The sequence below is a fragment of the Cuculus canorus genome, chromosome 3, assembly GCF_017976375.1.
Source record: "Cuculus canorus isolate bCucCan1 chromosome 3, bCucCan1.pri, whole genome shotgun sequence".
NCBI classification, from domain to species: Eukaryota; Metazoa; Chordata; class Aves; order Cuculiformes; family Cuculidae; genus Cuculus; species Cuculus canorus.
Window position 1 is genome coordinate 99,236,985 of NC_071403.1, and position 26,410 is coordinate 99,263,394.

At 38.2% G+C, this 26,410-nt stretch overlaps 1 protein-coding gene across 1 annotated transcript in view; it reads right to left on the reverse strand.

Moving 5' to 3' along the window:
* Positions 1-26,410, reverse strand: part of THADA (THADA armadillo repeat containing) — a 162,944-nt gene that overhangs the window by 76,063 nt on the left and 60,471 nt on the right. The window contains exon 29 of the mRNA XM_054062233.1: positions 13,829-13,997. Coding sequence (XP_053918208.1) covers positions 13,829-13,997 — 169 coding nt within the window. The remainder of the gene's footprint in view (positions 1-13,828; positions 13,998-26,410) is intronic.

A 26,410-nucleotide genomic window follows, 5' to 3' on the forward strand; every position in this document is an offset into this window, starting at 1 on the left:
TTTTATATATTTTAAAATTAGTTAAACATAAAATTCTCATTTTGGCTTTTACAACCTCTTTCTTTCCCGTCTGACAAGTGAAGATACCTGATGCAGTAATATAATTTCAAATGTCTTACAGAGTACAAGAATCCAAGAAAAATAACTACAGTCATAAGAGTATTACCTTGGCAGTTCCATATAATCTACAGAATTTATTTTGGTTTGATTAATTTTGAAATAATTTCTTACAATATGATAATTCAAAAGTAAAGATGATCGACTCAAAACAGCAAACAAAAAAACCCCATTTCTATTGCTAGAAGCCCTTGATGCACTTCATTCGTTTTAAGGTCTCTTTTAATACAACACTAACAAGTACCACTACAGTGGTTTGAAATCCTGCCTGCTCAGCAAGTCCCACATGACAGAGTAGTACTCAAAGGTATTTACACAAAGTCCTGTCCTTTGGAAATACTTCAGAACTGTCTGTGGGCTGTGGTTCCATTCTGCAACACAGGATACACACATACAGCGTATGTTTTGTGTTAGAAGTTACAATTACTCAGCAACAAGATGTATATTTGAAGCCTTTTACAGTGTTACTATGTCCACTTCTACATATTCCTTAGGCTTTTCCTAGAAGTGGGTACTGTTCACTAGATGGGACAACAGCAGCATTACCGTGGCATAGATGTTATTTCCATGATAGTACTAATTACTTATCTATTAGCATAATAACCTAAAAGTATGAAGTACGTAGAATGTTTCAAGATAATGCCAATATGATCTAAAATTTCTTACTTATCTTGAGTCGACTGGGGTTCGAACGTGACTTCATTTCAAAGAGCAAAGGCTTAGCTTGTATTTCTTATGGCACAAAATGATCCAATAGAAAAAATTAGAATGAAAAGAACCAAGTGAAACACACACTCAAGAAGAGCTCCATTTGTATTTCCTTTGGAAAAAAGTGACTATCAGTCTCTCTGCAGTTTCCTGTTCTAATTGAACCGTGGAAGGAAGAAAGAGTGCTAAGAAACTTCAACTGTACCGAAATCAAACTCAGTATGAATTATAAACACTCAACATCTTTTGTCTAGGTCACAGGAATTCTGCACTTAAATATTTAAGTAATTTCTCACACTAAAACAGAAGGTCTAATCTTATTGTTGGTGCATTTACATTGAAAACCAACAAATCTGATTTCCAAGGTTTAAAGCTTTCCCAACATCCACTTCTGACAGAAAGACCTTTGTGCATCTGTGGAAGCACCTGCGTATATTTGAGAAAAAAAAAAATAACCACTGGTTATTCTCCACAATAAAACCAGGCTAGAATGAACTACTACAATCTGGAGAGATCTCCTGCCAAAACCAGATTAAGAGATTAATTGTAGATGTGAACATGTACTGAATCTGAAATGTACGTCAATATACATTTACAGTCAATGTACATTTACATTGGCCATGCATTTCTGCAATAAGTTACAATACATCAGGACAGCAGCTACTCTTTAAGAGAGGATGCAGTCCAGAACAGAAATATGGCTAAGTAAGAACCTAAAACAAGAGCGGGTGGGAGGGAGTTGATAGTGAGGGTGTCAGGGAAAACAGGGAGAGATAGCAGAGGTACAAGCCCAAGAAGGGATGAAGGAGGAGAGCATAGAAGCACCTGCTGCTTATCATCCCTTCAGAAGCCTCCTTACTTCTTTGCTGGGTGGGAGGTTTCCACATTCCCAAACATCAAGGCCGCTCTGATGATCCAGAGACAACTGGCACCTTTTACAAAGGAGGCAGCAGAGAAAAGGAGGAACCTTGACAGGTGATAAATTTAGAAACATCCCTATCATCCTCTCTGCATCTCCCTTGCTGTCTTCTGCAGTTAGACCACAATTAGGCTGTTTCCAGAACCTGACAAAGGCTCTGCAGACAAGTATAAGAGCTGCCTGCAGCTCCACTGGAAGCCATATTTTTGATGCTCCAACTCAGAATCTACACTATCTGTTGAGGGTTTTAGCAGCAATACCCCAGAACCAGGAGCATATTTTCTTTTGATAGAGCATTGCTGCCCACTTAGCCCCTGACCTAAAAAGAAAACGTATAAATAGTTCCTTACAGTAAGACACCACCTCTACCCCCCTAAAAAATGCCCCTCCACCACAGCATAGAAGTATAACACAACTTATTCTCATTTGTATTGCCTGCACATAAACTCTGTCCTGTGTAGTTTCTTTATGTTACTCAAATTTCTGTACAATCCTTCCTCAGCCTCTATATCCATTTCCCGTTCTCTTCTGGCCTATGAGAAAAAAGCTTTAGAGGTACAAAATCAGAGTAATGCATTTCCAGCGTATGCCATCTGTTCAGATTCAGAATATTTAGAGCCTAAAAAAAGCCACTTTAAGTCAAACAGCCATGTGAAAGCTGTTCCTAGAAAATTTTAGCACCATAACAATAACTACTTCAGAAATGCAGATAATCTAAAATAATTAAAATAATAAACCCAAGAAAAAATAATGGTAAAAAAACACCAGTACAAGAAATGCCTGTGACATATACACAGAAAAAAAAATAGGAAAGCAAGTAACTTGCTTTAAACTTGGTTGGAGAAGGAAAAGTACACTGTATTCATCCAAGAATACTAGTTCGACTCATGAACACTCTGAAATTGATCTTCACACCTTGGAAAACTGTCTTAATCTTGTTTTGTGTTCACTTGGTTTCATTTTCTTATATTTTGCAAGTTTTTCCTCCTCTCCTCTTTTCAATTTTTTTGTTCCACTACTTGAAATTCTTGCATCCCAGCCTTCAGAATAGGTAAGTCTTTACTGAGTAGTTATCCATGTAAAGCCACTCATCTCTCTTAATTAATTTCTCCCATCCAGCATTCTTTTAAATACTAATTTTTCCACCTTTCTCCTCCTTTCATGGAGGATATGTTCTGCTTTGTAAACAGGCTGAGAAAGCTTCCAAAGATCAAAAAAGGTACCTTCTCACATATTTCACTATAGCCTGAACTTCTGAAAACAAAGAGCATAGTAAAAAGCCCTCACTGTTCATAAATATTTTTTATACCTCTTTAAGCATTCAGAACTTATCACGGATGGGTATTTTTAAAAGTATACCCAGGAAGTGTATCCATGATTATCTTTTTTTTGGCTCTGCAAGTTTTAAAGACGGTTTCTAGATCAAAAGGAAGAGGAAAAAAAAATCCTATGAGGGTGGGATTGAAAACATGTTTTTGGAGATGAAAAATGAACCCCACAGAGTACTAAATTAATCCACTGCACCACCTAGGAGAGTATTATATCTTCGGTACACTTTACAAGTTTCAACTTTTCCCTTCCCAACTGTAAAAACATCCTCTGCCTGTGACAGAGTGATAGGATTACTTTCCTGACTAATCATGAGGGATACTTAGAGACTCATAATACAAAACAGGTGCAAGAAATATGCATAGAATTGAACACTTAAAAAAATTGAGAATTCACAAAGGTTCAATTGCTGTTCTGGGACTTCTAAATCAAATTAACCAGCCAGTGCCTAATATAGTTCAGCTCTCTTAAGGAAGATATAAGTAGTACAAAGTAGAACACTGTGCCAACTATATTTGTTTTTAACATCTCCATCATCTAAACAGAAAATAATCTATCCATTATGAAAACTGTACCTATAGGAGGATTTCTCTTTCCTTGGCTTAATCCTAACACCTAATAAAAGTTGTTCTATATAGCCACATTCATATATTGCATTTTCAATCACTGCAAGTCTATCCAATATGTAACTACAATACTAGTTATACCTTGGATAAAGACCATATTAGAGAAGGTAGCTGAACACTAGTGATGCTTTATGGCTGTAACTGGACATCAGGCATGGCACCTCAAATGGCTGCACACGCAGCCAACTTCAAGCTCTGCTAGCAACGTGGGTTGTAGGAGCTTTTATTCTTTAAAAGGCGTACTAGGTGCACTGGATTAGAGAGGCCAAACCATTTGCATAGCAACTGCTTGCCATATTCATAGTAATAAGCGTCAAAATCTATCTAGGGTGTTGGGAGAGAGAATGGCAGTGCATCCATCAAGTCATCCATTCAACTTTACAGAGGGAGCATATCTCACAACTATCCCTGGCACAACCCAGAGCAGGCTTTACTATCGTTCCCTCTCAATTAAAAACAGCGGCAGCCTTGTTTACAGTAACTGATGAATATTGCTTATTTTGAACTAAACCCACACTTTTTTTAAAGATGTGAACACAAGGTTAACGACAACAACTCTGTATATCCTTAGTCGCTGTAGAAAAAACTCAATAAAGGTGCAGAAACTGAATGAAAAGACCTAAAAGAGTTGTCAAAGCTGTCTAAATCTATGACTTTTTGAAAACTAGTGACAAGTCTTAGGAAGTCAGAAACACAGTATTTGGAAGCATTACTAATTACAGTTAAAGCAACTTCAAAGTAATATCCAACTAGCATATCTGCCCGGTCAATTAGCAGTACCACATGAGGCTTTTCTTAAGCAGCTGGAAGAAAATCTCTGGCAAAATCTCATCAATGACTTTCTTTCAGAGACTGCCTCCTTCCATTCTTGGAACCTAGCTGCATTTCTGTTGCAGTCATAAATATAAATCTTGTTCTCAAATGCTAACTGCCTGCTTATATCAGTGTACCTCTATGTAACAGTTAATATGAATTTACAACATGAAAACATGAGACAACTGCTCTGTTATTGCCAGCTACATATAAGTGAATATGGTTTCAGCTTGACATCAATATTTCTTTTCTCTTTGTACTAATCTTAAAAGTAAGGCTTATCTTGAACACTAAAAACTGAGCTTAGAAAAGAAACAGCTGGAAGGAAGTTTCATTGGAAAAACATTTAATTATAGCAGGTTTCTTTGATCTGTAGATAATGTAATATTTGTTTACTATACTGAGTTTTTATAAGCCAACGTTGAACTGCTACACTTCAAACTTTACTGCCAAGGCAAATAAGATGTAATTCACCATAGTCAACGTTTCTGTGCTACTGAGTAACACCAAATAAACAATATGCTACTTCCCCATTCATTCCCTCAGACCCTAGGGATCCTTTGTCTTCAAAGCAAAACAGGAAAAAATATGGTCACTAACACCCCTGCTGGTAATTCACATTAACTACTTCTAGGTCAAGCTAACAAGAAGTATACTTCTTTCTTTCACTCAGCCCCAAGGATCAACATGTAAGAATGACCTTCAAAACATATTTGCCTAATTTGTTTCCTGTTCTCATATTCTCACATACTAGCCACTGGAGTCTGTGTTTTGTTATTACCTATTCAGTTCTGTAATAAAAAAGGTCCCATGGTTGCTTGCTAGCTCTTCACGCATCATTCTCCTCTGTTTTATTTTCAAATGCTCGTATTTATTTAAATTGACTTTATTCCTCTGAGTAAGTGTCAAAGTGTTATATTAAACCCATAAAACATGAGAGTGATCATAATCTCAAATATCCAAAGCCTGACCTTCCTTTGTAGAAACTTTAGCTAAAATCCTCCTTCTCTCAAACGAAGGGAAAAGGCATCCACATTCATTAGGCAAGAGCTACTTTCATCAACAATAATTTGCCTTTGTACAACTCTTCCAGATAATTAAACTACCTAATGTATTGATATTTTCACCACAAACTGCTTCTTTTCATCAGCACTTAAATTTTATCTTCAACAAAGTCACGTCCATACATCTCTGGCTCAAGAGTACTCCAAGCTAAGACAGCACATGAAGATGTTTCTTCAGCTGCTTGGTCCGTCTTACTCTTTTTTCCCAAGGCTTGTGCTATCGGTCCTTGCTGGCAGAAGCACACTGACTCAGACAAATCTTCACACGACCCAGTCTGGCTATCCTCAGGTTTTTCTTTCTGCCTTAATGAAGCCTCCAGCCATCCTTTACATCGATTCTTCCATCTTTAAATCACTTCTTCCAGCTCTCTGTTAATATTTAGAACATCAGCATATCCAAAGAATTTGTACAGATAATTAGAAGTTCCACCATCATGCAAATCTTGCCATATTCAGTAAACTCCACAAAGCAAAACCAGAAACAGTAAATCACTTTCATAAAGGTACAGATGTCAGGAAAATCTGCCATGCAACCTTGCAGGTTTTTTTAATCACGTTATTTTTTTAATACAAGAATTCTAGATTCTTTCACTGTAAAGCATTTTCACTAAGAGTCTAATTCTCTAGGATGCTGCTATTCCCTGAAAAATATTAAGTGCAAATTTCTTGTCCTACAGAAGTCAGTAGGAAATTTAATCTTTAAAATTAATGTTAACTAACATAAAGAGTTATGAAGCCATCTATCTCCTTCTAATTTTTGTCACATGCAACTGACTAAGTTGATATGACTCAGTCTGTTCTTTAGATTTGAGAGATGCAACAGCGATGCTGGTTTCAAAAGCAAAACAAAAAAAAAGGCTCAAAAACTCAAACGAGCATTCCTAACACAAGACTTCACATTTATACGCCAAACAGAATTGACGGAATTAGTGAACATAACCCCCCCGACCCCTTCTTTCAACCAGCCTACTGCTATAATACCAATTTAGCTAATTAAAACTACAGAATTTTGTGAGAAAATTCAAAATCTAGAGAAAATTTGAATCTCAAGAGTAATAGTTTCTGAAGAGTAACTGACTGCTGGTAGACGACACTCTAAACAACATTAAATAAATGAATTTCTGTTTTTATCTTCATGAAGTTTTAATCCTACATCAAAACTTAAACTCTCTCTCCTCATCTGTCTCTTGCCAGTTATATTTTATATTTCTTTAAGAACAGGCCATGTGCACCCCCTGGATAGAAAGAGATACTGTTCTTCACTTGTGATTCAAAACATTGTCATATGCACAGGGAACAAGTTTCAGGATAAATCAGTAGGAGTGATAAAGTAACAGCAGTAAGTGAGAAGCCTGCAGTGAGAGGAAGAGAAACTATAAACCAGACCTCAGATGGGAAGATGGGGAAATGGAGAGAAATCTTCCTAGGAACCACAGCAGACCAGGTTCAAGTTCTGTGACTTTGAATTACAGCAATGACCAGAACCAGTCACAATAGAAAGGATCCAGCTGCAAGGAAGTGATAGGCTGGCAGAGGATTTTTATTCTTCTCTCTGCAGCTCTTTTATTGCTTATACAAGTACCACTGAAAATTTCAATATTCTTCATGAACAAACCAGCTTCCAACCAGAAATGTTCCTCAGTAATATGTGCAGCTGCACAACCCATTGGGAACTTCTATGAAAAGCTTTATCTTGGCAGGAAAATCCATCTCCTGATGGAGGCAGCAAATGGAGGCATGCACATTTAAATCAAGTCAGGTAATTCCCTCTCTTCATAAAAAAAAGCAGCAAACAGTGAGGGTCTTCCTTTCTCCTAATTTGTGCCCAAAAGATGCCAAAGTGAATGCAAAACGTTCTCCAGAAAGGACTGCAGAGTGAATGGGACAGATAAGGGAAGCAAATTTTTTTTTACTCTTCTGTAAATCCCAATCTCAAGCTAGACACTATCGGTGTTTAGTTATAAAGCCACACAAGACCTTTAAGAAGTAGGTTAGTGCTTTCAACATTCAGGAATTGTCCAAAACAAGGCACAGAGAAGTTGAATGAAAACACGATGCCTCTTTTAATAAACTTCATTTATCAGATTCCGTATGTTCTAAAAATACCTAACTGTAGGCTTACCAAAGTAAACGTGAGGAAGATCAAACTGATAATGTGTTAGTTAATGACCGAATTCATGTGAAGATTCTTTCATTTGAAAACAAAATAAACTTTAATAGTAAATACATCTGTTCCATGATTAACTGCAGCTGTCCAACATATTGTTCTCCATATTAACGTTATGCATACTCTCATCAGAGTGCAGATTTTTCCAGTGCACAAATGGGAGAGAGATTTTTGGAAATTAATGAGTACGACTGCAAGCTCCAGTCATACTGCTGCTATTCTACCATACTAATAACAAGTAGATTCCAGGCCTATGCACATCGCACAGCCTTTGAAATCCAGCATCAATCATGTTAACTGATTCTCACAAGATAAAAACAAAAGCAGAAGTCTAACATCTGCTTTCCTTGGCAAACCAATCTGGAAGTTCATCCATTTGGGAGTTTTATTATTTAATAACTATAAATAATCCACAACTAAATGAATTAAATGTGCTGCCTTGTTTTCTGGGCAAATTGTGGTTAAGATTCCTACAACTTCTCTTACTTTAAAGCACTCAAAGGGAGAGGATTGATTCCTCAATTAGAGGAATCAGTAAGTCTGTGTGCAGAGGCAGTGCTGTGATCTTGTTGGTATCAGGGAGACAGGATGGCTGATGTTTTCAGTGCTGCGATGGAGGGATGCAGGCTCCTTAGGAAGGACAGGTGGGGCAGACAAGATGGAGTTGCTCTCTATGTGAGAGAACAGCTAGAGTACATGGAGTTCTGTCTGCGAAGGGATGATGAGCCAGCTGGGAGATTACTGGTAAGGACTACAGAGCAGATCAGTATGGGTGACACTGCAGTGGATGTCTGCTATAGGCCACCACACCAGGAAGAACAACTGAATGAAGCCTTCTACTGACAGGCAGAAGTAGCCTCGTGTTTGCAGGTCCTGGTCCTCATAGGGGACTTCAAACACCCTGGTATCTGCTGGAAAACCAACACAGCACAGCATAAGCAATCCAGGAGGTTCCTGGAGAGCATTGATGACTACTTCTTAGCAAAAGCAATATAGGAGACAACAAAGAGAGAGGTCTTCTTCTGCACCTCATACTCACAAACAAAGAATGGCTCATTGCAGATGTGGAGGTCAAAGGGAGCCATGGCTGCACTGACCATGAGATGATGGTGAAGTTCCAGATCCTGAGAGAAGGAAGCAGGGCAAAACCTAAGATCACAGCCTTGGCCTTCATTAGAGTAAATTTTGGCCACTTCATGGATTTGCTTGGTACAGACTCATGTGATTATGCCCTGGAGGGAGCACAGTCCAAGCAAGCTGGTCGATAAGGACCATTTCCTCCAAGCCCTTCTGCAGTTCATCCCAGTGAGCCAGAAGTCAGGCAAGCGTGTCAGGAGTCCCGCATGAACGAACAAGGAGCTTATAGCAAAACTCAAACATAGAAAAGGAATATATAGGAAGTGGAAGAAGGGACAGGTAACCTGGGAAGAATACAGAGACATTGTCCAAGCATGCAGAGATGTAGTCAGGAAAGCCAAAGCCCACCTGGAGACGAATCTGGCTGAGGTAAGGCTGAGGTACTGAATGTCCTCTTCATCTCAGTCTTTACTAGTAAGGCTCATAATCAGGAACACCATAGGCCCAAATTCTCTTTCCCTAGCATGCCCAGAAGGTTACCTTCTTGGACGCTATTTATATAAAGTGTAAGTGCACAAAACATGTTATTTAAATTGTACATAAAAACTGCTTAAGGTTTGGTTTCAATCAGTTATTTTCAATCCAAGTAAAATCCATGTTTATAATATTGAACTCTTTATTTGCAATAACAATCTTAAAAAATAATTTGAGTAATTCACATCTAAGGGTTGACGGTTTACAGAAGACTATCTACAACAGTAAAATCCACAGAACTGTAAGAACTAACCAGATCTAGAATGATGGAAATAAAAATTCTGCATAGCTTCATGAGGATGCCCCAATCACTGGCAGGATCAAAGAATCATTAAAAATATAAAGGGAAGACTGGCAGAAATCTGAAATGATCATCCACCCATCTCCCAGGCCCAGGCAAAATCTTATACATACACTGGCAGATCAATCTAACCTATTTGCAAGTGCTGAACATTAACCCATCACTAATGTTAAAAAGCAGTTTCTAACATTTCAGGACATATTTGATTGTGCTAATGAACTCACAGAGATGATAGTTCATACCTTTCAGATATGAGCTATCAATAGCTTCCATCTTCTAAGACTAAGTATTTCTGTAGAAATATTTTGAAGGCTACAGCCAGTGTTTGCCCTGGCCTCTCCAATTTCCTCTCTGCACACTCTTTCTGCAGAATGTTTCTTCTTGCTTTGCATTCAGTAAAGAACCCCTAATTTGTCCAAGCTGGTGTGTTATCACTCTTTCTACCCAATCTGTGTTACATTGATCCCTGCTTTTGGAGATATAATTTCTTTGAAGAACTATTAGGTCTCCATAATTCCTTTTTCTACTTAGGGCTCATTTCCATATGATCTCTTCGAATTCTAAATGTAAGTGATTCCTGAACTTTACTAATATTTGGAGGTCTTTGATTAACACTAGACTCTAAAAAGTGTTTTGCTCAAGACAGTCAGGCTTATTGCAACTGCACAGAATTAGACAATCCAAAGACTGGAAGCTCTTATAAACAGGACTCGAAACACTCTCTACTAAGTGTCTTCTTCACTGTAGTTCTAAGAGACCCAGTTAAGACTGTTGTCTATGAGATTAGACGTTTCTACAAAAACCCAGACACGAAAAGAGAAAGCAGACCATGTCCTACCTGCACAGCTTACAAAAACCACTACAAGTCAAACCAGTACACTGAAACCACTAAACTCAAGTACAGGTTATTGAACATAAACCATTTCTGAATCACAGCTTAATTCTAAATTCCTCAATTATTCTGAACAGATGGAACATGTACTGCAGGAACTCCAGCCCTAAAGACGTAAAACGACAAAAGGAAACATTTGATCCTCTGATAAAGATATCTCATAATCTTCTGAAACACTTTAGGTTCCTTGGCAACTGCTAAAAGTCAAAAAGTTTCACAAACATTAAAGGTTTCTTAGTCATAAATTTTGATACACTCCCAGAAGCCTCTACACAAAGCTCTGGACAAGCTCCTCCATCGAGCTAATCAGCTAAAAAAATCTAGATCTTAAAACAAAAGAAGTGAAAAATATTTCATCATTCAAGAAGGCCAGTATAAGATTTCTGCTTTTCCTTAAGGATGACAAACTTGACTCTCTCCCCCTCCCACTGTTCCCCAGGCCAGTTTGGACTATATAGCAAACTAGAAACTGCACTCATAAAGGAAACAGTAAGCATAGAACAGATTTTTATTTCTCTTATTCAAGTCAATGCATGTACTTATGATGCAGAACTACTCCTTGAAGAATACCATCAGTTCCACAAGAGTTACAGAACAGCAGTATTCCTTCTAGATAATTCTTGGAAAGAATTTTTCTATAAAACATGTAAACCATAAGATTATTTTATCCTCATGCACATTCATATTCCTACATAAACTGTGCCACAGGTATCACACTGGGAAGGAAAAAACATGTTTTCCCATAATGCAACAGTCTTACGTTAAACACAACAGATTTGCAACCACTGTCAAAAAGCACTCCTTGTCAATCTCAGCATTTTGAAACCAGACCATGTTTGGACACACGGAACTCTTCTTGAATTATCTTCCTATAACTTAAAATTTGGCTTGCAACAGATGAAACGATTATGTAAGTGTGAAACATAACTGAGATACACCTTCAAGATTCATTACATTTGGCACTGCCACATAAGCTTTAAGTCTGAATACTTCCTACTCCCCTGTCCAAGACTTGACAGTACATGAACACTGAAAAAAAAAAAAATCACACAATGAACCTCCTTAGCCTCTCACTAATGTGACTGAACAAAATAAATGAAAATACTGAATTCCACTTTCATAAGACATTGGCCTTTGTATTCCTCAGGGAAAAAAAATAATCTAAATTTTATTGAGTTTTGTACAGGGATTTTTAGTTTGATTTGATATCAAACAGGAAGAGAAATTCTTTACTGTGTCATGGAAATGCAGCTCAAAAAGATTTTCAACACTGCCAGATCACTGTCTCTTCAAGTAAGCCTTCGGAGAAACAGTGCTTTAACTAACAGTCCCATAACCTAATTTTCTACAATTCAATAAGCCTTAGCAGCAGCTCTGCAAGTCCCACCTTACGTACACAAAAAGGAAACTGAAACCATGCATCCAACAACCCTTGAAAGTCACAGTACTTTGCTCTTTGTACTATCTACAGGAGGAGCATGCTAACTACCAGTTGAACTACCTGGCATTAGTGTTTTAAAAGTATGACATCAAACACCACTGCCTCCCTTTTTTCACATCCTTATCACTCTATTGCACTTTTTCTGAATGTTTTGTTATTTTTAACTAGCAACACATAGTGCAGCATTTCAGTCGTACACTAAATTTGACCAAGTATTAAACAAAGCCTTGCACAACCTTGTTTCACAAACCATAAAAGCAAAGCCCAAGACAAATGCCAGAGAGCAAACATCACTGAACTGTTATGGTACAATGACATTTTTCTTGGAAGATGTCATACACTGATAGCATCCGTCTCTCCCTAGTGCAGTACAAATTGCAGTATTAGTTCCTAGAAGCTGCTCAAAACTACGAAAAAATCACGTTAAAGTCCTAAAAATATATCCTGCCTTACAGGTATGGAAAAGAAAACTCCCTAAAACTATGCATAAGATTGTGTTAGCACCAATAGATTAAAAATCAGATCATCCTTTGGGCTCTTTCAGAACCAACCCTCCTTTATTTTTTTTTCCCTAGGTCACTAAGAAGGCAGCAGTGGCTTTATACTCTACAGTCAGCCCATACCCTCATGACCAGGGTTATAATCATTTTGGAGTGAGAAAGCACTTATTTCTCTCTGTTGGAATAATGCTCTCTTCCTAACACTTCAGAAGGTTCAGGAGTTTTGTGACACACAAGGGCTGCACAGGTTATTTGATAATGGCAATCTCCTCCTTCCTATGCAGATGCAGCAGCTCACAGGTCTAAGCACTTGCACGCATGCACATACACACACTGCTTTTCAGAACAGAAGAGACTGGATGTAATCACACCACATCCTGTGACCACCTTCACTGTAACCAATCATCATCCAAATCCAGGTTCAATTGGCTGAAAGACTTCACAGGTAAAGTTGACAGTAACAGCTCTACAGGGACTTCACTCATTTCCCCATCCTAGGTTTCCCGTAAGGTCATGGAAATAACATGCCGGAAAAGATACACTAATGAAAAACAAAACAAAACCACACACACAACCCCCACACAGTTTACAGTGGGAAAACGTACCCTAGACAGCTTGCCAACCAAGGCAGACTAACAGAGCTTATCATCTACAATACGGCTTTGTTGGAGGACTGCTTGTGAAAAACAGGCAATAAAAATTGGTAACTTATTACCATGATATCTTCAAAATCAAACAATGAACCGACTGTCATAAACCAAAGGAATGATATATGGGGAATGAAGAAACTTCTGATTGCAAATAGACAGCAAGCTGTCCTGCAGAAGATTTTCACAAGAATACAGTATAAAGCTTACCACAACTTTTACAGCAAACTGACAGGAAGCTGCCAGTGTAGCAAGAAACGCAAATGATCTAATATTTATATATGCAGGTAACTAAAAAGTCTTGATCTCTACAATACCACTGATGCTTGGAGTTCAGCTTTGCCTCAGATCTGGTCTGTGATTTTGCACAAGTCACATGGATCTCTCTGTAGATATGTTTAGATAAAGATATTTGCTCTCAAAACACTTTAATATTTGAGATCTTTTAAAAGTTACATGAAATGTAAAAGTTGATATTTACAGCTTACAGCTTTCTAACGATGGTTGAAACGTGCATTCCACATTTATTGTCTGATAAAATCGACTCAAAAGCAGCCTTCATACACATTCTGACAATATTAAGCACATCTCATTGTGTGTTACCTGGCTGTGAAGAGTGACCAAAAAAATCCAACAAAATCCACACAGTATAAACAAACAAACAAACACAACCAACAACCGCCCAAAACTCACTTGCAGAAGCGTTCCATGAATATTATTCTGTCGTATGCAAGGACTGGTAGAGTCTGGAAGCCCCTCCAGCAAGGACAGCACTGTATGTGGAACTTCATTTACCATAACAAATGGAACAAGGGCCCGACCTGACATCTCACGTGAACGGTACACAGGAGAGTGTCCACACCTGGAAAAAAAGGAGAAATACCAATTTTTTGTCATTCAGCTGCAATTACACTGCTTTGGCTAAAACAAAACAAAGGAATGCAATGCATTCCTTTTCAATTCAATGCAATGAAAAATTCAATGCAATGAAAAAAAACAAAACATATTTCTCCCAAATCAAATGTAGAGTCTTTCTTCTCAGTAGTGAGAAAGTATTTGCCCAGAAACATAAGTCATATGAGAGCCATATCAGAGGCTTTTTTCCTTCAGAAATTCCTGTGCTTACATAAAGTTAAAAAAAAACCAAAATGAAACAATTAGGCTGTGAAGAAGGTAAGTATATGGTCCTGTACCATCTTTGTTAACGTTTCCGTTACTCATTATACAGCAAACATTCTTATGTACTATGAGTTTAGCTTAAAACTATTCAAATCCATGCTCTTAATTAGATGGTTCCTAACGAACACAACATGGTGTCTACTGGAATTTCAGGCCATATCTCCCACTGTTTTTTAGAACACACTTCAAAGACAGAAGTATGGTTTGAGTTGGAAGGGTTCTTAAAGATTACGCAGTTCCAATCCCTCTGCTACATGCAGGGACACCGCCCACTGGGTCAGGTTGCTCAAAGCCTCACCCAACCCGGCCCTGAAGACTTTCAGAGATGGGGCATCCACAGCTTCTCTGGGCAACCTGTTTCAGTGCTTCACCATACTCATAGTAAAGAATTTCTTCCTCGTATCTAATATAAATCTACCTTCTTTCAGTTTAAATCAATCACCTCCTGTCCTATCACTTTACTACCTTGTAAAATGTCCCTGTCCTGGTTTCTTGTAGGCTCCCTTCAGATACTGGATGGCTGCAATAATATCTTCCCAGAGCCTTCTCTTCTCCAGGCTGAACAACCCAAATGCTTTCAGCCTGTCTTCATAGGAGAAGTGCTCCAGCCCTCTGATCATCTTTAGAAAATAATTTTCTATTATTTCTAATTAGTATCTCAAAAATAAATACTTTTTATTTATTAAAAAATAACTGGTAAGGTTAAAGACCGCATATAAAGCACAAGCCAAAAGAAACTTTTCTCTTTTAATGTTATTAAGGTTTTAACTGTCGGTAGATTTACGAATATACAGAGAATTAACTACTCAGCTATATTAACGTACTAACCAGCTGTATACAACTTCAGTAGCTATCTATACTGAGTTGAAGCGAATAAAAATCTTGTATCAAAAGATACAAAAGCAGGTTAGGCTAAGTCTTTCCAAGCCAGTAATTCTTGCACGTGTCAGTTTTTGTAACACAGGCACAATTCAGCAACCCACATTCTCAGACAACTGAGAAAGTCATCTCATGGTTTAGAAATGAATGGCAAAATAACTCAGGTGACATAAAATGCAACATGGCAGAAGTTATGCTCCGATACCTCCCAGCTGATTGTGGTGACTCAGAGAGATGGCCTTCCCTCCTCTTACCCTCTCATTCTTTTCCTGAATTACTTCTTTCATACTGTCAGCTTATAAAACCACTCAGAGATGAGATTATCCCTTGCCAAAATGGACAAACTGTTTTTGAGCTCTCCGAAACAAGCCCTGCAGGGTCATGCCTACATATCCTAAAAATGAAATTAAATTAAAAGGTATTCTAAGGTTTCAAACATCTCTCAGCAAATTTAAATCATGTTGAACCAGCAAATGAGTTTTGAAAACAAGGCAGTAAATAGACTTAACCAAAATAACATAACAGTTCTGTCATATTATGCCACAATATACTTGGAAAGCAGACTTTGTTTAGAGGAAGTAAACAGCTATGCAAACCTTGACAGGCTTTTGTGGGAATTTTCACCCTCGCAGTATGGCAGTATGTTCTAGCCTCCACCACCCTATGTCTTCCCTTGCAGGGAATGATTTTAAGAAAGATCAACTTTGCATTTCCTTTTTCAAAGACTGGCTGCCCTTTCCAACAGGATGCAAAAGCAGAGCAGTCACAACTGGAAGCTCTTCCATACAGACAAGTTTTAATAGTCCCCGTGTATATAGAAACTCAGGCAGGAAAGGGAAGAGCTCACCATGGCTGAGTCAAGATGTGCTGGTTAAACTGAAAAAGAAGAAGGAACTGCACAGGCAGTGCAAGCAGGGACAGGGAACCTGGGAAGTGTATAGAGATGCTGCCTGGTTGCGTAGGGATGAAGGCAGGAAGGCCAAGGTGCAGCTGGAGCTGAACTTGACAAAAGAAGTAAAGACCAACAAGAAGCGCTTTTACAGGTACATCAATCAAAAGAGGAAGGTCAAAGAGAATGATGACTGGAAATGGGGATCATGTATCAACAGATTAGGAAAAGGCTGAGGTACTCAACAACATTTTTGCCTCAGTCTTCACCAATAACTGCTCTCATCGCCCCTTCTGGGTCATGGGACAGCAAGATGGTGGCCAGGGCAGTAGATCCCCTCCCCCAGTAGAGCAGGATTAGGTTCACTTACATGTGGGGAACCTGAACATATGTAAGTCCACAGGACCTGATAAGATGCATCCCAGAGTCCTGAGGGAATTAGCAGATGTGGTTGCCAAGCCAATCTCCACGATATTTGAAAAGTCATCGCAATCAGGAGAAGTGCCTGGTAACTGGAAGAAGGGTAACGACGTTGTGCCCATTTTTAAAAAGGGTAGAAAAGACAACCCTGCGAACTACCGACCTGTCAGCCTCACCTCTGTGCCTGAGAAGATCATGGAACAGATCCTCCTAGAAGCTATGCTAAAGCCCATGGAGGACAGGGAGGTGATTAATGGCAGCCAGCACAAATTCACCAGGGGCAAGTCCTGTCTGAACAGTTTGGTGGCTTTCTATGATGGCATAACCACAGCAGTGGACACAGGTAAACCAATGGATGTGATCTATCTAGACTTCTGTAAAGCCTTTGACACAGTCCCCCACAACATCCTTCTCTCTAAATTGGAAAGATAGGGATTTGATGGGTGGATGGCAAGGTGGATAAGAAACTGGTTGGATGGTCATATTCAAAGAGTAGTGGTCAATGGCTGGAAGTCCAGATGGAGATCCATGACAAGTGGTGTCCCTCAGCAGTCTGTACTGGGACCAGTGCTGTTTAATAGCTTCATCAATGATATTGACAGCAAGATTAAGTGCACCCTCAGCAAGTTTGCAGATGACACCAAGCTAAGTGATGTAGTTGCCACACCAGGATGTCATCCAGAGCGACCTCGACAGACTGGAGAAGCGGGCCTGTAAGAACTTCATGAGGTTCAACAAGGCCAAGCGTAAGGTCATGCAACCGGGTCAGGGCAATCCCCATTTTCAGTACATGATGGGGGATGATGTGATTGAGAGCAGCCCTACAGAGACGGACCTGGGGGTGCTGATTGATGAGAAGCTCAACATGAGCCGGCAGTGTGCGCTCACAGCCCAGAAGGCCAACTGTATCCTGGGCTGCACCAAAAGAAGCATAGCCAGCAGGTCGAGGGAAGTGATTCTGCCCCTCTATTCCTCTCATGAGACCTCATCTGGAATACTGTGTCCAATTCTGGAATCCTCAACTTAAGAAGGGTACGGAGCTCTTTGAACAGGTCCAGAGGAGGACTACAAAGATGATCAGAGGGCTGGAGCACCTCCCATACAAGGACAGCCTGAGGGAGTTGGGGTTGTTCAGCCTGGAGAAGAGAAGGCTCAGAGGAAATCTTATAGCAACCTTCCAGTACCTAAAGGGCACCTGCAGGAAAGCTGGAGAGGGGCTATTCGTAAAGACTTGTGGGGATAGGACTAGGGGGAACGGGTATAAACTGGAGAGGGGCAGATTTAGACTGGACATTAGAAAGAATTTCTTCACTATAAGGGTGGTGAGGCATTGGCACAGGTTGCCCAGGGAAGCTGTGGATGCCCCATTCCTGGAGGTGTTCAAGGCCAGGTTGGATGGGGCCTTGGGCAGCCTGATTTAGTGTGATGTCCCTGCCCATGGCAGGGGGGTTGGAACAAGATGATCTTTAAGATCCCTTCCAACCCTAACTATACTATGATACTACGATACTATAATGCTGTATTGAGAAACAGCAAGATGAAAGTCAGACGGAAAACGTCAATGTTTTAAACCAAGAACTTTTTAATTCTACTGCACAGTAAACTTAAATCTGAGAAGTAACTTGTCTCCAACCATTCCTTTAGAAATAACAGAAGTGTTAAAACATACTTCCTTAACCAAGAGATTCTCACATGTAGATGTTCTTTCCAAACACATGCAATACTGATACTGTAAAGAATGCCCAGGTTTTAATTAGCTATAACTGTATACTCATGAATGTTCTTTATTTTGTTCATGACATTTTATAAATCTCAAGGAATTTGACATGTCTTCAGCAGGAAGAGTGGAAAATGGGTAAAATGCCAGGGTTTCCACTACATGCTTCAGAAGGCGTTTTCTACTCAACATGATGAAATGAATTAGAATGGAATTTTGGGTTTTTTTCCTAGTAATAAAAATTGATATTGAGAACAATTTGTAGATAAACCGACTCTAACTTTGTTGTCTTGTAAAAACATGACATTAAAGACTTCCAACATATGCACATACATATAGGGGGATAACAGTATATAAATTGTGTTCTACACTATTATTTCATCATATTTATTACAGAAATAGAAATGAATGCTCTGTATTTAGAAAGAAAATAATGTCATATTATAGGCAAAATTGTCTCAGCTGCTAAAGTCTAGACCCACAACAGAGACTGTCACCTCAGCTTTTATACTGAATGTATAAAAGGCAAAAGTGCAATTCTAAAAACTAGAGACAAATGTAATCTCAACCTCTATTCATGCCCTACATTGTTCTCTAAAAGGACCTCAGCAGCTGAGTATTACCCCACATAAAAGACTGACTGGAACCCTCTGTTTAGCACTCTGAGGATCCTAGATCAGGAGGCAATAACAACCCGTACCCCTGAGCAAACACAGCTGCCCAGTGGGTAGAGAACTCACCCTGGACACAGTGGACCCAGTTCTGCAACCTTCTGTGCCTTAGGGCAATGCAAACCCACAGCTACCACTCACCCAAAGAGCAACCCAACCACCAACCTGCCACTGTACCACACACCCACCATATACCAATGCAAACTTCTCTTCTCACCCTACAGATTGTTACATAGAGTGCAGTGTAGTCACAGGAACCAACATCTTACTGGAAAGCCTCAGATGAGCACTCCTACAAAGTCATTATTAAGGAACAAAAGCATCACAAAAGTTTAAGAACAATAAAGTACCTGCTTACAAGAACACATATGGGAACACAGGGGAGGTACTTCACATTGACAACTAACTTCCCAAATCTGAGAGGCATTAACGTTCCTAGTGTTTCTTCTATTTTTTAAAATATTTATTTTTTAAAAATCTCCTAATACTCAAAGAAAATTGCTCTCCACCCTGCAAGTAACAGCACTGATAACATTTCAAAAACACTTCTCTTTTCACATACACGTGCAAGATATCATGCCAAGTCACCACTAGTGACCTATCCCTGAACTTCTGCATACCCCGAAGGCACTTATGTGAACATGTTTTGAAGGCACTTGGCTTCATTCCTGAATCATGCAAGAAGTTAGCCAGAAGAATGTCAAAATACACACTACTTTTTCCATAATCTGTAACAGCACCCTAGACTATGAAAAGGCAGTTTTGACCTTACTGGGTCTCACTTAGATGTATTCTTTTACCTGTAAATAAAACTAAACAGAATCAATTCTCAAAAAGCCAGAGAAAGAGTGAATGCAAACAAAATAACTGATTAACATAAAACAACAACCTAACCCCATGCAGCAAATTTTTCTTTACTGTTATATCAGCCTCCAAGATCAACTATCGTCTTTAACACTGAGTCCATCATCTGTATTCTTGAATATTTATTTTATCTAGGATTTAACCACAATTATGGGAAGTAACCTCACCAGTCATATCAATAAAAATCATTACACAATTATAGCAATCACTATAACTCAGTTTGTACCTGCAACAATACACAGAAGCTTAAGGAAGGAAATACTTTTAAGGTTCTTAAATTATTCTGGTATCAATCCCTCAGCAGTTTAGCACAGTGCCATCCCTGAGACCAGTTTCACTTATCTGGTGGCAATTGCCTTGCCAGGACGTTGGCAGAAGGGAACAGGACCTTCAACCTTGGCCACTTCACCATTCAGACTCTGAGCTTCACCTGCCAAGAACCTGACTAAAACCTGTCACAGGCTGCCTCTTTTCATCTTCTCTGTAGGCAAGTACAAGCAATGCAGTCTTCCACCCGTTAGGGCATCATGTGTATGTGTATAAACCTGTATTGAAAACTGCTTCATAGTCTTTTATTTGAAAAATACTTGGGGAGGGAAAAGAAGTGTTTTCAGTATGTGACACTTTCTTTACATGCAGCTCATATATAAACAGACTTCAAAAATCTAAGAAATAATTTAATTTTTCTTACATGTAAAAACATACAGTATGCCAACCTAATTATTATATCTCAAGGTAGCAACAAGCAATGAAACCTGCAAAATCCTCACATGATACACTTCTACTAAATCTTGAGAGCTATTAACAACTGTTGAAGTAGTACTCCACATTGAACTCGGTACTGTTTATCTAGGTGCACAAGGCATTGGACGTAAACATGTTTACTTCAAACAGTCCGTGATCAAGAACAAAAAGTCAATAAATCTGAGAAGGTTTCACTTTGTGTAACTGTAGATTCAATGGATTTCCACTGCTCTGTTCCAGCTTTAACACTTAGATCCTGAACAACCTTCTTAACAGGCATAATTTATGACCAACTCTCATAAGGCACAAAGATTCCATACTCCTCTGCACACATCAAAGCATGAGATTTATTACTCTGGCTAAAAATAACAGAACACTAGCTGTAAATAAAAATATCTTAAAATTTTTTCATTAAAAATACCCGAAACCTGCAAGTGTTTTCTTCATGCTTATTTTTCTCCCTTTCTCATTACTCCCCCTCAACAGACCTTATATTACACAAACTGACAAACCAAATAAAGATTACCTTTTATATGAAGGTCACAGAAACAAGTAGAATTAATTGGAAAAATCAGACTTGTAGCTGAAAATATGTCTATTATATTAAGCAATACTTCAAGCTGCTAGAAAGATGAACAAGAAGAAAAATATCTGTTTCCAGGCTTACTGGATGTTGTCAAAGAGATATGTGTATTATCAATTATATTACTTCTTACTAACAGTACAGTTCCCCTAGACAGTACTGGAACATCACAATTTTGTTTTCAGCTGAAACACATTCACATCCATTGCCTTCATGAAATATCAGAACAGGGCATCGGAAAAAGCCATAAATATTGACCTGAAACAATGGGAGAACAAGCTGAACAGTAAGGAAGTGAACATTCTGCAGAAGGTGCTTCTGATCTTGTAAGTCAAACCAAGCATCCTTCCACCATCACAAAAAGAATTTAGGAGAAGAGGGCAGCATAAAGTCAGGAAAGGCACACCTGCCATTCAAACAAACCAACCCTGCCTGCTATCTAAAGCTTTTTAACAGCCTTTATGGTTTGTAAAAGATAAAACTGATTAAAAATAGATGAATAAATAAAAATTGAATAGATGGTATCCTTTAAACCCTGGAGCTAGTTCTGTCACAAATGCACAGGAAAGGAAAATTTGTAATAAGGCTTCTGGCTGAATCTATATAGACACAGCGAGTTGTATCAGAAAGAGGTTCTCTTTCCTCCACCACGCAGCTTAATGGTTCCAAGTCATATTATCAATACTAAAGCAAGAATTAAAACAATTACATTATATTAGGGGAAAAGATGGGCATCACCAATAAAAGTATTTAGCAACAGATTCAGTTCCTATTACGAAGAGTTTGGTTATTAAGACTCAAGAGCATTTTACTGTCTGCCTTAAGTGAATAAAAAACCCCTTTTTTTAGTAAAAGATTATTTATTAGCTCTTTCTTTTTCCCCTTTAAATTCTCTCTTCAAAGATGAAATTTATCAGCTTTGAAATGCAGCATTACAGGTTTCCAGGCAAAGAGAGGTCCAAAAACAGCATTAAAAAAAAAAGAACTTATACTTCCACACAATTAACATAACTTGGACCTCCACACTGGGGACAAAACAGCAGGACAGTACTTATTCATTAACATTACAGTAAGGCTTCCTGGACTATGAACAACAATTTCCTATACATATACATAATGTTTCTTTTGTTCATTTGATTTCCTTGGTTTGCATTTTTCTTTTAAGGAAACACAACTATTTCCCATTTTGTTAGATCTCAGTGTTTCTTCACAATTAAAGTATCCAAAGCATTTAATTTTAAAAACTTATTTTACCATGGAAATCTGTACTGTCATTGGTCCAAAGAGAGTTTTTTGTTCTTTAATCTGAAACTAAGAACAAAAAAAAACCCAGAATAATCTGAGCTTTGATATGGCATCTCAATATTTACTTGACAAGAAGAAATAAATTACAGAAGTATCAACACTTGCTGGAAGTTTTAGTTCTACAATCAACACACGAACGTAGTCCAGCAAGCGTTTGAACATAACCATGGACAGAAACAGATCAAGTTTAATTTCAGGTTATTTACGCAGTACTAAGCCTCTAAATTCTTACCTATTTTCTTTAAAGTGAAGCTAATGGTTGCCCAAACTTCTAATCTCTTTTGTACACTGTGTTGAGTATTTCATTCTTCCAACTTGGGCAATTAAGATAAAACCTTATGCTTTTTTAATGTCAATGTTTTCCACAGAAGCATTTAATGAGTCATAGTAGCTGCAAGTGCTGAAAAACCACACAGGTTGTTCACAAGCTTTGCCAGTAGTTGTTTCTCTATATGTTTCCAAGGGCCCTCTACAAAGAAATCACTGACATTTCTCTTTTCCTGTCACCAAGACCTAGGTTATTGTAAAAAGTGAACAACTGATACCAAGCTGAATCAACAACAGAAACTTGGATTGTTGTGGTTCAGCCAGCCAACAAAGTAAGATCTCTAACACGCAAGCCTATGAAAAAATGTTACTAATACTGTGTGTAAACTTTAGACCAACAGAAGTACGTTATCTTCAAATAGAGATCTGCTACAGAACATGCTGACACAATTTAAATGGCATCTCTTTTCTTGCCTTTCCATGAAAAAAATCTCAAATAATATCTCCAGGTAGCTAACCTCTAGGTTTATTTAACTATTTATTGAAGTCACATGGGTTAGTCTCTTTTCATCAGTTTTTGGTTCACGGTATTCCAGAGAAAGAACAACTACTCTTAAATAGCAGTTTGGTAAAAGAAAAAGTTTCATTCACAACCATATTTCAATTTTGCTAATTTGTGAAAAGTTACTATGATGTTTCACAACCGCAGATTAACAGAAAGAAATAATTGCCACTTACTACCAAAACAGTTAGGAAAAACACAACAAAGAATGTAGACAAACTACTTTCTGTCTTAGCAACTGCATCATTATTTTGAACTCTATGAAAGGGAAGTTGAATGCATAAATGAAGTCTCAGCACCTTGTGATGATTTTGAAAGCTTCAGCTGATTGTAAACAAGCATGCAACAGCCAAAGGATTTGGGTTCCCAAAGACAGTTTCCTTTCAGCTATACCACCAGAAGTAGCTAGTCCATTGGTAAAAAGTCTTCCCAATATTGACTCTTCTCAAACTCCAACCATTCTTTTTAAATAATTCAGCTACCTTAGATTATTTCTCTCCAGCAAAAAACTTTCGCAGAAGCAGCTAAATGTTACTATTTCCCTACTTATTTTGACCAGCAAAGTACTTATTGAGTCACTAATCTTAAGCATGTAAACGAATAATACAATTACTTCACCAATCGTGTCGACAGCTGAGCACCCCACCATGTTTTTCAGTGGATCAAATAAGCAGCAGCATACATCCAATTTTAATCTAGGGTCCCAGCCATTGGCCCTTTCCAGCAGTCTGCTATACTGGAGAAAGATATTGTTACTTTCAGTGCTAGACACCAGCCAGACATTGCCTCTTATTTCCCATGATTTGACAGCTCCCTACAGTTTGTGATTATGTCCTAAATTGCTTCAGGTGATAATCAGCCAGTAAGAAGCAAACAGATAGATGAACACAGTGAAAAACAGAATAAGGAATCAATAATGATACAGAGATGTTATAATACTTCCCATCAGCACCACTTGATATCATCAAAAGAACATTTGCCCATAGTTTAAGAGAAAAGGCTGAGGAATACAATAAAGAACGTACAAGATGTACAATGATTTGTAGTTGATCAGAAGGTCTTGAACAGCCTACTGCCAATCAAGTGCTTCGCAATCTTTGCTAGCATTACAATTTGAACTTAATCAAAATGGAAAAAATTACAGCCTGTTTACTATTTCTTATTTTAAAATGCTAAAAAAAGAGGTCTGAAAACCTTCTTTTAATATATACTTACAGTGAACTATTATATAAATATTTTTACAGTCCAGGATCAATGACTACGCAATCAAGATTCCACAGAGAACAGAATCTAAGTAGAAATGGAGGAATTCCAAGCCAGTCTCCTCACAACAAAGGAGTTACGCTCAGAGAGGAAGTGCATTCCCCTTCCTCCATCTTTCTCCCCAAGGCATGCAAAACTTCAATCTCAGATGTCAAGCAAGAGATTTACACTAAAAAATACAGTACAAAAAGTATAAGAATCTAAAAAACAATGCATGTTAATGTATGTTTTAGGAGTGTATGTTGCTCATTTTTCCAAATGCCTATACCAGCTCCTGTACTTTGAGAACCTTGTCTATAATCAAAAGGATATCTGTCTTTCTATAGCAATGAAAAATGATCCTCATAAGCTTCCCCAGCAAAGACTGCATTCTGACGGGTCAGAGCCTGCTCCTACTATCACAGGTATTCCAAATTATTGAAAGCAGTTATAATACTAAGCAGGCATACTGATCAAACATAATATATTAAGAAAAAAAACCACCAAACACCAAAACAAAGAAAAACCAAAAAAACAGACCAAAGACCGAGAATACGTGTATGTGATATGGAAATCCAGGGAGATGCTTTTATAAACAACTGTAATCAAGAGCAGCTATTTTAATACAATAATGCTTCAACAAACACACATAGTTCTTTACATTTAATATGCAAAGGCACCCCCTCAGAACCGCTTTGCTTATCAGACCCCTGACATGATTCCCAGTCTTACAGAAATGACAGTTGAAAATGGGCAAGTTTTAACATTACTTCTACCGGTGACATGCCACACTAAAATAAAGGTAAAGAGGAGAAAGGCAGAGGAAGCGCACTTAGCACAGCCATTCAGCTATCTTGTCTGGCCACTTACCAAGGATACCAGTGGTTAACCCACAGAAAGTCAGGTGGCTGCTTTCAGGTCAGACACAGGATGATGTACTAAACCTACATACTCAATTGGACAGGTGTGAAACAAAACTAAAATCAAGGAAGCTCCATTTAAACAATTTATACAAATGAAAATTTTAACACGGTATACATGAATGATTTCTATCACACTCTTCCCAAACAAACTGAAGATATCCTTTTATCAGAAGTCCCTCACTCCCTTGTCTCTTGGGCTCTTTATTCAGTGCAAAGTTAAAAATTTATTTTAAAGTCTCACAGACACTTTTGATTTTACATTTGAATTTTGTCCTACCCCAGGCCCTATTTCCATGAAGCCTGTACAAGCTTTGTCATAGCACTACAATGGAGCAGAACCACACACGACAGACTGGATGTAATTTAACATAATTGAACAACACACAGAGCAATAAAACTAATACACACAGGTCAACAAAGATTAACTTTTTTGAAAAAGCAACCAACATGCAACATTATTGACCAGTGAATATTTAAAATTCACACCACCTTCTAGAATATTAATACAACTATACTTGGGTCTTGCCTTAAGATGCTTCCTTAAGAAGCAAGCTCTCATAGACTTACAAAATAAGACACAACTGTGACTCCCGGAGAACACCAGAATTCATAGTCACGTGCTCTGCTTCCTAAGAAGCTAAAATAAACCTGGATCAATCTCACTTATTCAATAAACATTTTTTTAAACTGCCTAAAACATAGAACTCAGTCAATTGCAACATTATCACACACAGGTTACAACAGTAAGACTATAGTTCTATGTATGCATCTTTACAGAATTTGATTTGTTGTTCAAAAGCAAAAGATGTAACCTATGGCACTAATATTTCCCCCTTATCTGTACTGAATTGAGCAATGAAGTCTGAAAAGAATATGCAAGGAATTTGGGAACTTCAGTGAAAAAAAGAATGGGGAGAGAGAAAAAAACCCTGCCAAGCTTCATCAGAATGGCATTCTGCATCTTATTAGGTAAGCATCAGAGAACCAGAGATAAGTCAGTCAATGGGAAAAGACTGCACAATAACACAAA